The sequence below is a fragment of the Sorex araneus genome, chromosome 1, assembly GCF_027595985.1.
Source record: "Sorex araneus isolate mSorAra2 chromosome 1, mSorAra2.pri, whole genome shotgun sequence".
NCBI lineage: Eukaryota > Metazoa > Chordata > Mammalia > Eulipotyphla > Soricidae > Sorex > Sorex araneus.
Window position 1 is genome coordinate 75,023,967 of NC_073302.1, and position 15,286 is coordinate 75,039,252.

Sequence of the window (15,286 nt, forward strand, 5' to 3'; positions counted from 1 at the left end):
TCTAGCAAGGATATTTGAATGGTTCTATGATAAATTTCTTGACCTTACCATTTCAAGCAGACTGAAGTCTCCCACCATTTTAATAGACTCTGAGAGAATGGCATAGCTTATCTTCTCTAAATATATTTCACTGAAAAACTGATTATAGCAGGAAAGTACTCAGTCAGCACAAGTTTTCCTATTTATTTTATGTTTGTCTAACTTTCTAAAGTTAGCATGCACCTCTACCAATGAACTGATCCTAATCTAGAGTGAAAAGCAGTCATGGGCAATTATCACTTTAAGTAAGTGGGAAAAATCAATAGTTATTTCTTTTCTGTGTAAATGGAAATAATGAAGGCATGATGGAATTGTCTGCTACAAAAAATGTGTATCTTTAGAATCTAAATTCCTAATATGGCACTGTTTCAACAATGATTTATAACACAAGGAAATGGTCAAATTTCCCAGAACAAATGCTCTTCTGCCCATGACAGTCAGAAGCATGTATAATGGTCTTTACCAATGCATGCTCCTATTTATTTATCTTCCCTGAATCTATCTCATTATTTTTTATTTCTTCTGAATAGTTTTTAATAGCTCATCTCTATTATGTTTTTATGTCATGGTGACAAGTCAGAGCTAAAAATAAGGCCAGAAAACCAAATAACAATATTAACAATGAAAATTTATTGAGCATGTGCCAGGAATGACTCTATATTTGCAAGATGACAAATAAGACTCAAGTTCTGCTCCCAAGGAGCTCACAATCTAGAGATGGTGCAGCCAGCTGGCAGAGAGCCAGTCCAAGAAGAAAAGGACTGTCAGGTCTAAGGTTTGCATAGTGTTGCAGGTATACACGGAAGACGTGATGACTAACTGAGTCTGGCAGAAACATAGAATGAAAGGGCCATTTCTCAAAAGGTTTCAGACAAGAGAAGAATTTCCTAGGAATTTGGAGGATAGGTATTTTGAGAGAGTTGGGGAGAAGTTGGAATTTTAGCAAAGGTAATACAGGACAAAAGTACAAATAAGAAATTGTGTCATTTAAAGGAAACTGAAAGTAGCGTGGAATAAGTATAATATAAAGTTTATATCTATTATGAGAAGAAAAGTAAGAAAAACAGCAGATAAAACATGTGGAAGTTCTTTTTTTAGCAGTGGAATAAGGAAGAGATTGAGTCTCACTGAGAAGTTTAATCCTGATAGGAATCTTATAGATTTGGTCAGAGACCATAAGCTTGACTGACTTTCATACCAAAATGCTTATCAAACATTTGCAGTATAAATCTTTCTAATCTGAAAGGAGATCTTAGTATTCTTTTGTCCCTTCCTCATGTAAAAGAACCAAATAAATCTTATTAGAATGTTGAATAGTGTCTCTGTTTAGACTAATTTGTTGACAGGAACTGTCCCGGTGCCTGAATAAGTTATCCCAATGTGAAAAATTAATCAGACCAAAGAAAAATACAGGTAAACACCAAGAAATACATTTTACTAAATCTTTTTTTTCTACTCTTTGCAAGGCATTTCTTTTGATTATTGTCTGGATGGACAAAGAAACTTTGTTAGCAAGCATGACAAACATCTCAGTAGCCCAGTAAATTTGTGCCATTTCTCAAGATGAAAAGAGAACAGATGTTTAAACAAATGTGCTTCCTCATGTACCCCATTCTTTAGGGGAAATTTTATTTGAATGGCAGAGAAATTACACTTTGAATTGAGAGCATCTGAAAAATTGGCAAATCATCACAGTCCAGAGGTAACTGATCAGTTTTGTAGTTGTATTTTGGCTGGTCTTGACAGGGTACATCTACTGGCAGCAGAAAGTCTGAGATTTTCACTGAGTAAGTCAGAACATTGGCAGAAGGCAATAATACATATATATACTTCCAGAGGAAGTTTAACATCTTTTTCAAGTCTTATGGTTTGACACAGGGTCATCAGTATATTTAACTTTGTTACTTCATACTTCAAGGGATCCCTGGATGAACCTTTAATTTATAAAACTGAAGTTAAATACCATGAAACAGTTATGATGGAAAATTTTATGTCATGGTTATCCTAATGTATTTGATGATGGTGCAATGATCAGAAAAGATGCCAGTGATGACAATTGAACGTCCCTTTGCCTTCCCAGCCTCCTTCATATATTCTCAGGCATAGGATGACAAAGGGAAGTCCACGAGTCACATGAAGAAAGACTGTAGCCATGGGTACAGGATCAGGAGCTCCTCTGTTTGTGTCTAGCCCATCCTCTGTGCCACTGCCCTATTCTATTACATCCCCATTTATTCCTAGGAATTCTTCCACCATCTTGCCTCTTAGCACTATTCTCTTCCCACAGTTGTGCTGATGACTAATTCCATCCAATGAAGCAATGATCAACTCATGTCTGGCACAAAGCTGATGTTCAAATAATTGTTGAGTGAAATATTGGTTCCCAAATTCTCCAATATGATTAAAATTTAGGGGAGTTTCTTTATAACTGAGGAAATGCTACCAAGTTATTATGGGGTAAAAGAGTAAAGATTTTGGAATCACATCTGCCTAGATTTGCATCTCTGTACATGGCTAACTGGAATTACAACAAAGTGTTAGCAATTCAGATGCATCACATCCACTATAGAAAAAGGAAACTCATATGTCCTAACTTGAAATTTTGTGTATATAAAAAGAGATAGTAAATGTAAAAATACCTAGCATTGTGCCCAGAACAACTCAATAAATGCTTATTTCTATATTTCCTGTCATAAGTGGTAATTACCATGACAAATGCAATAAACAGGAATAAGTAATAGAGAATAACTAAGTTGTTCACAACTAAGTGGCTGGAAGTCTAGAAGAGATAGATAAGCAACAGTATAGGGAAGAAGAGTGTTAAGGAAATTTGAAAGGAAATAATTGCTTCTATGGTTAATTTTCTTATTTGGGGTGTAAGAGAAAAATTCATGTTGTCCATTAATCATACTTACCAATTGGTTCTAATTGGCAACTACCCCAAAATGAATAAAACAAGCGGGAGTCAAGAGAGAAAAACGGCAGGCATCCTGTCAAAAAATAAAATCTTTGAAATTTCTACAACCCAATGGTCAGATACACATTTAATTAAAGCAGACCGATCACTCAAGTTATATAAATTTATATATGTGATGGCAACCCAAGCTGCACATTTAAAACATATGTAAAGCATCACTCAGACTTTCTATATCAGTTTTCTTCTGCCCCATCATCTCTCCAACTAACCAGATCTTTTAAATCAACACCTTCTTTTGCTGGAAAAGTCTCCTTATTGTTTCAAATTAGACAGATATTATAGTGGTGAAAAATCAAGTGAGTTAATGCATGGCAAATGTGTGTCACAATGATTAGTACTTAGTACATCTTCAAAAAATATTAGTTGTTAAATAAATTATAATAATCATTGTCAATCTTTCTACTCTGCATCTTTCAACGATGACCAAGAACTGGATTCCTGCTTCTCTCCTTTTCACATTTTTGTATCTCTAGACATAAAGTATTTTATTTCCAAGTAATAAAATACTTTTGACCTAAAAGAAGTACTTTTTCAGAAAGGTATATATTTATTTTCCCTTTAAATAGGAATTGAAACCAATGCCAACATGTCAATACTATTTATCCTCAGATTTCCTTGCCCTTGTCTCATTTGCCCAGAAAATGACTAATGAAGAACAGCTATAGTAACATATTTTGTCTGTAAATTATATCTGCTATATAAATATAGATATATTACATGTTCTATGTATGTGTATCTATATAGTATATATTATATACTTATATAATATATTTTGATAGATTTGTACATATGTATATGAATTTTGATAGATTTGTATATATATGCATATATACATATATACAAATCTATCAAAATTGTCATGTTATTTCATTATGATAGGTTTAACAACAAAAGCCCACTTTGGGCTATTCCACCCAAAAATGAGAGATAAATATAATGGCAGTATAATGCGTCTGGAGTTCACTTACTGAACTAGCTACTTTGAGATAGATGATTTAGGAAACATCTCATTTCAAATCTAGTCGTCAGTGGAGACTTCCATAAACTTGACTAGTTCTGCTTCTGTCCCACTTTTTGCTCCCTTTAGAGAAACAATATTGATGGAAATGCTTATATTCATGAGGTCTTATGGTCCTAACTCCTAAGATCAGCTTTGAGAATGGTCTCAAGTTGAGGGAATAGTTGAGAGTTAGTGGTCAGATTAGTAAAACTGGTCTGAAAGAGGCATGGTAGCTCCTAACCTAACTCTTCACATTCTCTTTTTGCAAGCATTACATAATCTTTTTGCATACATACTGTTCTATAAGCATGTGCTTACTAGAACCAGGGAGATGGCTCAAAGCGCTAGAGCACATACTTTGCATATTGGCACCTGGGTTCTATCCTCAGCACACCAATATGAACATCCCTGAGAGGAACTCTTGAGTACTATTATGGAGGTAACCTCCAAACACTATACTAGAAGTAGCTCCCAAGCATCACAAGATGGGATTCACAGAAGCTCCTCTTCCCAATCCCCCCCCCCCACACACACACACAAAAGGATGTACCTATTGGGAGAAAATAGAAAATCCTTGCCTCAGAACACACAATGGAAGAGCTGATTCTTCTAGGTTCTTTTGTTAAATGTAAAAATAACAAACCGCAAGGAAATACTACGTATTTCTGTATTGAGCACATTCCTGGAGCACACGCCTTCTCAGCCTGCTCTATCACTGGTACAATTACAGCCCTTACAAAATGCTATGAACAAAGATGCAAATAGGCAACAACATAGTTTAGCACAAACATTTGTTTAGGAAACCAAGTACAAAACAGGCTTGGATAAGTCTTTACTGAAGGATAAACAGAAAACTGGTATTTTCCGTTGGTTTTTTAAAAATTTTCTTCATACTAGTTATAAACTCTGATAAAAGTTAAATTAACATCTTAGAAGAGATCAGCAGATTAACTGAAAATTTGATGCATGTTTAAAAATGGAAATGCCTAGGTATCAGGTTGTTGATAATCATTCCAACTATCTCTCCCTGCTCTTCAAGATACAGTAGGGAAAATGTCTCAAGAGATAAATGGAGGGAAAATTAATAAAAATAAGGTAGTGGGCCAGAGCACTAGTCTAGTGTGTAGTGTGTTTGCCTTGCATGTGTGTGACCCAGGTTAGGTCTCCAGCTTCTCATATGGTTCCCTTAATACCTCCAGAAGTGATTTCTGAGTGTAGAACCAAGAATAACCCCTAAGCATTACCTCTGAGCATAGGACTGTGACCCCCCATACACAAAGTAACTCCCCCTCATCCATCACACACACATACATACACAAACTAAAGTGGTAAGGATCTTGAATGAAAATAAGCCAGTAAGGGCCTGAGAGATATACCTGGAATGAATGAAGGCATACTTTGTATGTGGGCAGTCTGGCTTCAATCCCCAGTGCACTGGTAGTAGCTGATGGGCACTGCCCAGATATGACCTCAAACCCTCCAAAGATAAAGAAAATGAGCTCTACACCCTAAGTATTTCATCTGTGTTTATTGTTTAGGTATGTGAAGAACCCTCCCTCCCTCCCTCCCTCCCTCCCTCCCTCCTTCCCTCCCTCCCTCCCACCTGTCCCTCCCTCTCCCCCTCCCTTCCTTCCTTCCTTCCTCTCTTTTTCTTTCTCTTTCTTTCTCTTTTTTCTCTCATTTTAAAATTGAAGTCACATCACATTGCTTAAGTTTTATATGTGCATCTTTCAAAACAATGTGTAGAAATACAACATTGTATAACTGTTGAAGTTTTATTGTGAAAGAGTTCAAATCTATCCCTAAAGTTCAAGTCTATTCTTTAACCTCCATTTGTCCCCTTTGCCCTATTTGACTTCCCCTATCTGTGTTACATGGAGTAAGAAAGTTTCCCAAACTCAAATTGTGCTGATCATAAATAAGGAGAAGCACACTAGGAACTTGAAGTTGCAAGGTCCGGTGAAAGCTGGGCTAGTTCATTTCACCTTTTAACTAGAAAGTGTTCCATAACAAATAAAGAAGACAACCTGCTTCCTCTTCATGACTGTGTTCTCCCTTGAACATGAATTATTGCTTGTTTGTCTCTGTCTCTTTGCTTGCCACCTTTCCACTCTGGAGATGACCATGTTCTCTCTTCGACACATTAGTTTCATTCTTAATCTCACCTCACATTTTTTTCTATGAAAATTTCATTCAATAAAAAGTATCTTGCTTACCAAATAATTAAGAAGAAATAAATAAATAAATTAAAAGGAGGAAATAAATAAAAATGAATATAAGTATATATGTAAAAATCGCTGTATGCAATACTTGTTTTATGATTCTGGCTTTATACTCAACTCCTCCATCACCCTGTTAAAGGGATTTGGTAGAAATATAAACAATAAAACAGATATCTTTTCCCTACTTTCTAAAAAACAAATCCCAGCTCATATACAATCCTTTTTTAATATTTGAAGCTGAAATTTTCTTCTGTAGTTAGAAAAGGATAAACAGTTTAATAAAAATCAAATTAGATGCCATGCTGTAGGCTAAAAATCTGGCTGTTGAAAGCTTTCAGCTGCATCCCTATCATCCATTACCTATCAAGAACTTACCTGAAGGAAAGTGCCAACATATATCCTATGAATAAACAACCCACTCAGAAATGCTCTGTCTGAACTCATTGTAATTTTATCATTAAATTGTGCTTTACTGTTTTAGAGTGTATGTCTCTCCAAACTATGAAAGCATGGGTTCAGTACACCACCTTGGGAAGTCATTCTCTGAGCAGCTGGACCTGGGGCCATTGCTTAATCTCTTGGTGCATCAGTTTTCTCAATGGCCAAAGGTTAGAAAAATCAGCATTCACTTCAGAGTTTCTGTAAGCATTAACTCTGTTATTTCTTGCAAAGTGTTTAGACAGGCCTTAACACTTCTGAAATTTATATGGAACAATAAACCCGCATGAATAGCTAAAGCAATCCTTGGAAAAAAGAAGATGGGTGGCTTCACCTTCCCCAACTTCAAACTCTACTACAAAGCAGTCGTAATTAAAGCAGCATGGTATTGGGATAAAAATAGACTTGCAGACCAATGGAACAGAGTTGAATATCCTTTCACAGACCCCCAAATATATGACCACTTAATCTTTGACAAAGACCAAGAAAAGTAAAGTGGAACAAGGAAAGCCTCTTCAACAACTGGTTCTGGAAAAACTGGAAACCTACCTGCAAAAAAATCAACTCTGACCTCTGCCTAATGCCAGGCACAAAAGTCAGATCCAAGTGGATTAAAACCCTCAATATCAGACATGAATCTATAAGGCTCATAGAAGAAAATATAGGCAAAACTCTCCATAACATTGAAGCTAAAAGCATCTTTAAGGATGAAACAGCACTGACCATGCAAGTGGAAGCAAACATAAACAAATGGGACTACATCAAACTAAGTAGCTTCTGCACTTCAAAAGAAACAGTGACCAAAATACAGAAAGAGCCCACAGAATGGGAAAGAATATTTACCCAATACCCATCTGATAAGGGATTAATATCCAGGATATACAAGATACTTGTAGAATTATATAAGAAAAAAACCTCCAACCCCATCAAAAAAATGGGGAGAAGAAATGAACAGAAGTTTCCTCAAAAAAGAAATACAAATGGCCCAAAGGCACATGAAAAAATGCTCCACATCCCTAGTCATCAGGGATATACAAATCAAAACAACAATGAGATATCATCTCACACCACAGAGACTGGCACACATTCAAAAGAGCAAAAGCAACCAATGCTGGTGTGGAAGTGGGGGGAAAGGGATGCTCCTTCACTGTTGTTGCGAATGCCAACTGGTCCAGCCTTTCTGGAAAACAATATGGACAGTCCTTCAAAAACTAGAAACTGAGCTTCCATATGACCCTGCAATACCAGTTCTGGGAATATATCCTGAGGATGCAAAAGAGCACAGTAGAAATGACATCTGTACCTGTATATTCATTGCAGCACTGTTCACAATAGCCAAAATATGGAAATAACCCTAGTACCCTAAAACAGATGACTGGTTAAAGAAACTTTGGTACATCTACACAATGAAATACTATGCAGCTGTTAGGAGAGATGAAGTCATGAAATTTGCTTATAAATGGATAAACATGGAGAGTATCATGCTAAGTGAAATGAGTCAGAAAGAGAGGGACAGACATAGAAGGACTGCACTCATTTGTGGAGTGTAGGGTAGCATCACATGAGGCTGACACCCAAGGACGGTAGATACAAGGGCCAGGGGGATTGCCCCATAGCTGGAAGCCTGCTTCATGAGTGGAGGGGAGAAGGCAGATGGAATAGAGAAGGGATCACTAAGAAAATGATGGCTGGAGGAACCAGTTGGGATGGGAGATGCGTCCCTAAAGTAGATAATGGACCAAACATGATGAGCTCTCAGTGTCTGTGTTGCAAGCTATAATGCCCAAAAATAGAGAGAGTCTTGGGAATACTGTCTGCCTTAGAGGCAGGAGAAATGTGGGAAAGCGGGGTATGCCTGGGATATTGGTGGTGGGGAATGTGCACTGGTGGAGGGATGGGTGTTTGATCATTGTGAGATTGTAACCCAAACATGGAAGCTTATAACTATCTCACGATAATTCAATAAAATTTAAAAAATTTTAACAAAAGATACTAGTATTATTAATATACTTGAAAATCTCTAAATCTTGAAGTACACAGTTATGCTTTATTTGTCTTGCAGCTGCTACAGTATTTTGCATACTGCAGCCACAAGGGCAGAGTAGACACTGACATGGTAATAGAATCATTGCCAATGGTAAGTATTATAGAGTAATCAATATGTATCACAAATTATATATTTTGATTTCTCTTTTTTTACTGTCATTTGAAAAGCTGAATAATTCCTTATTTATATGTATATATACATATATATATATATATGTACTTTGACTCCATACAGAGTATTTTTGTTTATTTTGGGTTGGCAGTGTTCAGGTCCTACTATTCCTGGCTCTGTGCCCAAGGATCACTTCTGGCAGTGTTTGGGGGACCATAAGTAGTGGCCAGGGTAGGCAGCATGCAAGGCAATTTACTTGAAATATTATTTCTATAGCCTCATACAGAGAATCTTAAAAGCACAGTGGACTAAAGAATATATTAGGATCCTTTATTTCTTCCTCTCTTCTTTCTTTTCTTCTTTCTCCTTGATATTTCCTTCTTTCTCCTCCTCTTTTTTTCTCCTTCCCTTCTCACATTTAAAGTTTTCCTCCCTGATACTTTAACTAATCGTTGTTCACCTGTGTCCTTTTTTATATTATACATCCATTTTATTATACCTCTATTTATAAATTTTTAAGTATGCTTATAAATATAATTGTCCAATTGGATAGCAGGTATTTAACTTGAGAAAAGGAAAAAACTATACCCCAGATGCCTTTCTATATTAGACCAAATGAATCTACTGTATAACTTATAATTTCAGGATATATCAAAAATGTATACACTAAATCTGTTTAATTAGTCACTCGTTCATGAATCCTTATATTATTTCTATTTTTATTATTGTAAACAATATTTAACAAAAATTCATAAATTTAATAAAAATTCTTGTTAAATAGAACAAATTTGTAGAAGTAAAATTACAGAGCCAAATGATATGTACACTTGCACAGCTTTGAAAGGATCTATCTCACAATGATTCAATTAAAAAATCTTGAAATAAAAAGACAACGGTATTTACACTTAAATTTTGTTCCTATTTGGGCCACACCAGCTGACTTAGGGATCACCTCTGGTGACTTTGGGGGATCCTATGCAGTTCCTGGGATCGAACCTGGATCTGACATGTTCAAGGCAAGCAACTTAACTGCTGCACTCTCTCTCCAGATCCTGTACATTTAAAATTTAATAGGGTAACCCCTGAGCATCGCCGGGTGTGACCCAAAATGAAAAAAAGAATTAATATGGATAGTTAAAGTTGTTAATATTTGTGTATATACAAAAATGTTTGAAAACATATATCCACATATACTTATAGACAAAACATGGTTTTAAATTTTGGTTTTCACCAATTAAATTCAAACACATTTTGCTATCATATTTCATTTGTTTGTGAATAAATTTTCCTTATTTTCTCTTAAGGGGTTCATATTTACCTTTTCTTGTATATATATCATTAGCTTATTGAAAAAATTAGCCTCATATATAGAAAAATTATAATAGTTCTGAATTTCATATTGAAAAAAGATGAAGAGAAAGCAGATCTGCCAGAAACAGGGTAAGATAGTTGTTTTGCATGTAAAGAAGCCAGAGAAGAGAAGTGGGATTTATTTTCAAAGATATTCCCAGTGAAATATTCAATGTGTAAGGTAAGAGTAGACTTCATTCACTCATCGTGATAGAAGGAAAATCCTAATTCCCTATAACTGCTGATAGCTCTACCTTTTAGGTTTTGTTGAATAACATAAATTTAAATCAAAAGAAAAATGATCTGGGCTTAGATTTAATAATGGCTCAGATAATTTTGATCCTTATTTTTATTATTTTAAAATTTTTGGACCATACCCTATGGTGTTTAGGGCTTATTCCTGGCCCCTTGCTCAGGGATCACTCCTGGCAGGTCTTAACAGATCATGTGTGGTGCTGGGACTGAACCTGTGTTGGCTGCATGCAAGGCAAGTACCCTATCCACTGTACAGTCTCTCAGGCCTCTATATTAATCTTTAAATCAAGGTGATTCAATTTGCATTTATTTAAGAAAATGTCCACTGTTGGTAACTGTTCGTATTAACAAACACTCTCAATTCACTAGCATTCCTAAGAGTTCAAGACTCGGCAGCAGTGGTCGTATCTCAAAATTTGTTATTGTTGTTGTTTTGGGCCAACAACAAATGCTCAGGGCATACTCATGACTCGATACTCAGTGGTGGTGTTGGGGGACCATGTGGGATGCCAGAAATTGAACCCTGGCTGGTTGTATGCAAGCTAAGCACCTTACCTGTTGGACTATTGCTCTGGCCTCTATTGCAAGACTTTTATACTTAGGACTAATTAAAGTATAAGAATATCAAATTATGATGAAAACACTTTAATTCAAAGCAAACTAATTTGCTCTCCTCAAATATTTCTTCTATAGAGTTAGAAAACAACCTTCTCTTAATTCTAAAACACATCTGTTCTCCTTTATCCTCAATAGATTGTAACCCTTAAATAGACCTAAAAGTCGAATCAATCTCTATTTTATTGTCTACTACTAAAATCATGATCATGTAAACATTATTTTTACTATTTATCTATGAAACATTAGAGCAAAATTTGCAGTTTTATAGAAAATTAGAATCTATCCTATTTATTCTTAATATTTTGAGAGTTAAATGTTCCCAAATGATGTGCAAAACTGCATAATTTTTTTTATTTGTTTGTTTGTTTGGTCACACCCAGCGATGCTCAGGGGTTACTCCTGGCTTTGCACTCAGGAATTACTCCTGGCGGTGCTTGGGGGACCATATGGGATGCCGGGGATCGAACCCAGGTCGGCCGCGTGCAAGGCAAATGCCCTACCTGCTGTGCTATCGCTCTGGCCCCCAAACTGCATAATTTTTGAAGGGAAAACACCTGGTGTGCTCAGGGCTTACTCAGACTTTGCTCTCAGGAATTTCTCCTGGCAATACTAAAGGGACTACATTGGGTGTCAGGAATCAAACCTGGGTTGACCACGTGCAAGGCAAAGTCCTACCCATTGTACTGCTGCTCTTGCACCTGTGCAAAAGTATTTGTGATAAAGGACCCATTATGGAATACACATGCTTGATGTATAATGTGACATATGTACTTATCTCAAGGCTAAGAGAATTTATTTGGGTTAATTAAGTTAAAAGTTATTTAAACTAGGGGGCAGAGTGATAGTACACTGGGTAGAGTGTTTGTCTTGCACATGGCCAACCTGGGTTCAATCCCTAGAATCACATATGATCCCCTGAACATGACCAGATGTGACCCCAAAATCCAAAAAAAAAAAAAAAACCAAGTTACTAAACCAGAATGCTCTAAAATACTTATATAGTTTTGAACAGTTTTTCTATATCTGATTTCAAAGAAACTTGTAATATCCAGTTAGTGAAAAATTCTTCAAGTATATAGCTCCAAAACACAGGTAAGGAGTGATATAATTACATAAAGCAGGGTATGGGAATTATTTAGGTGTTCCAATGAATATATTGAATTATAAAGGTACACTGCATTTCTGAGTGTGTTTATTTATTTTTGTTTCATATGCCAATTTTAGTCAATTATTAATACCATATGAAATGCTATGAAAAGATGCAGAAAAAAAGTTGTGCTTGTGGTATCCCAATATTTATTCTTTCCTTCCTTTGTAGTGATAGAATTTTAGCTGATTAAATACTATATATTCTAGTCCCATTTTCACTAGGTGAGAACATATAACTAAATTTGATACATCCAATGCCTGAAAAGGAAGACTATGCCTTTCTCTTGCTTCCTTTTCTGTTGGCAAGAATGTAGATATAATAGTATAGATGAACATTTGGAAAGAGTGAGAGGCTAGGCAAATTAAGAAAGAATCTGAGACTCCAACATTGTGACCACAGAGATCACACCCCCAGATCTAAAATCATGCTTATAATGTCAGAGCTATAGGGATAAACTCAGGTCTCATTTAGGCATCTGTTGTTTGAGGTCATTATTATAGCAGTAGAATCTATGATCTAAATAATGAAAAACAATTCTGAGTTGTACCAATGCTCAGTGAGGGCTAGAGCGATAGCACAGCAGTTGGGCGTTCGTCTTTCACGCGGCTGACCCGACTTCGATTCCTTTGCCCCTCTCGGAGAGCCAGGCAAGCTACCGAGAATATCCAGCCCACGCAGCAGAGCCTGGCAAGCTACCCGTACGTATTGGATATGCCAAAAACAGTAACAATAAGTCTCTCAATGAGAGACGTTACTGGTGCCTGCTCAAACAAATTGGTGAGCAGCGGGATGACAGTGATCAATGCTCAGTGGGTAATGTGGCCCTCCAGATTTCAGCCTTAACCTTGGACAAGGGACTCAATAGTTTCATGCTAACTGTAACCTCTTACTGTGTGGATATCTACTTTACTCCAAAATGAAAAACTCTCCGGAAGGAAGTTTTCATTAGTAACCCATTCCTTAGACTATCTTTGCCATCTGCTTCCCTCTTTGTACTATGTTCATTACTTCACAAATAAATGATACTAGCAACAACAATAAGATAAAAATTAGTAAGATACAGGTGTATATAGTAGTTATTATATCTATTATTACATAAATGATGACAATCTTTAAATAGTCTTTGGGAAACTGTATGCTTAGTTCAATGGTATTGAAAATTGCAAATACATTTTAGATCTTTTAAACCACAAATTAACATATTATAATAATACTGAAATTTCTTAAATTACTTAAATTTCTTTCATGCTTAACTCACAACCCTATTGAGCACTTGCAATACATAACATTAATGTTAGTTTAGGTAACAGAGAGGTGATAAGTTTATTTAGAATGCCAGTGGTACAATACTACTTCTGTCAAATTTCCAAGTAATTTTTTTCATAACCCAACGTTGAAAATTTTTAATATGTCTTAAAAACAACAATCTAGAAAAAAATGATGGTAGTACAATCTAGGCCTGCTAGTGATGGAATGTGAATTTTTAAAAATCACTGCATTACAGTGTTTTATTTCATGAATTTATTCCTTCATTCAAGATTGATATTTCCTCCTCTCTACTCCTTACTTCCAAAATAATTCTTAGTAGTTTATAGATCAAATATCAAAGTTCTCTCTCTGTAATTTCAAACTTTTTATTCCACTAGAACCTTGATTTATTCAACCATTCTATGGGCAATGAGTTTTAGTAAGCCTTCTCTCTAGGGAGCTATGGGTAGAGCAAACCCATTTCGGGGCCTCTGCCTTTATCCCCAAGTCAGCTCTCACGGTGGATTGGAGGATTTCTTTGAGTAACCAGGACGCTGACAGCAGAATTCCCAGGGTTGAGTGCCTTTCTGGAGTCACTGAGCCTGAAGCCAATACAGCAGCAGTACTGAGAACGGGCGCTGCTGCTGCTGAATTGGAAATTCTGATCTGATTTGCTCCAAGAGTCAGATCAATGTGTCTCTTCAAATGAAAAAAAGCTTCTTTACAGTCATTATGGCAAGTCAAGTCCATTTACAACTTTCAAATATTCTGGCAGCTTTTAACATAGGGGATCACTTGGGGTCTTACTCAGAAGCGAACAGAGTCAGAGCACCTGAAGACAGACCTAAGAAAACACTTCCCAACAAATGGTGTCAGAATCTGCAGGGAATCTGGGCTGACATTCAACCTGTGCTGTGGGTTGAGGATACCAAAGGCTTCAGAGGTTGTTAGCTATTTTGAAGCTCATCCTTGGCTCTCTATTGCTGCTGTTTGTATGCTTTTAAACTAGAGTAAAATCCTGTGGGAGGGTGTGAAACTTCTGAATCAGATGCAGGTCATTGGAAAGACCTGAAAGTGAAAAGAAAAAACTCAAACACAAAGTAGTTTTTCCAGAGAAAAGTGACAGGTACTGGAAAGAAGCCTTCATATTAAAATATCCTGTACATGGTAAAATATTCACATTCCTATCCCTCTTGTGTTATTCAGGAGCACTAGAAATTGTATTTACAAATCCCATCTAGTATTTTAAGTGCTTTCTAAAGGATACATTGCTACCTGGGCTTAGAATCAATACAACCATGTTTAAAAACCAAAGAGATAGTAGAGTGAATAGGGTGTTTGCCTTGCACATGGCTGACCTGGGTTCGATCCCCGGCATGCCATATGGTCCCCCAAGCACCGCCAGAAGTAATTCCTGAGTGCAGAGCCAGGAGTAACCTCTGAGCATTTCTGGGTGTGGCCCAACCCTCCCCCCCCAAAAAAGAGAAATTGGTGGTATAGCATCTAAGAATCAAATGATGCAGCCATGAATACTTCTCTGAAACTAAATTTTTTAAACTGGTGTGTGTTGACTCAGAGATGAACTTTTTAATGAGATTCCCTGTAATGGATTTGACTCAGTCTGCATCAGCTTGTAAAAGCAACTTGCATATCACACATATATAGAGAGGGGAAACTATTTATTTCCAATAATAATACAACTCATCAGAGGTGACATCCTCTGCTACTGAGAGACGATTCTAATCATTATTATTTTTGTTAGCTTGTGTTAAGTACAGACTAATTGATGACGAGTTATGATGACTTAGAGATTACAGGAAATGACTGCTTT

The 15,286-nt window shown here is 36.4% G+C and overlaps 1 protein-coding gene across 1 annotated transcript in view; it reads right to left on the reverse strand.

Annotated features, from left to right (window-relative positions):
* The window catches only part of TRPM3 (transient receptor potential cation channel subfamily M member 3), a 608,677-nt gene that overhangs the window by 267,332 nt on the left and 326,059 nt on the right, over positions 1-15,286 (reverse strand). The window contains 1 exon segment of the mRNA XM_012932570.2: positions 2,955-3,029. Coding sequence (XP_012788024.2) covers positions 2,955-3,029 — 75 coding nt within the window.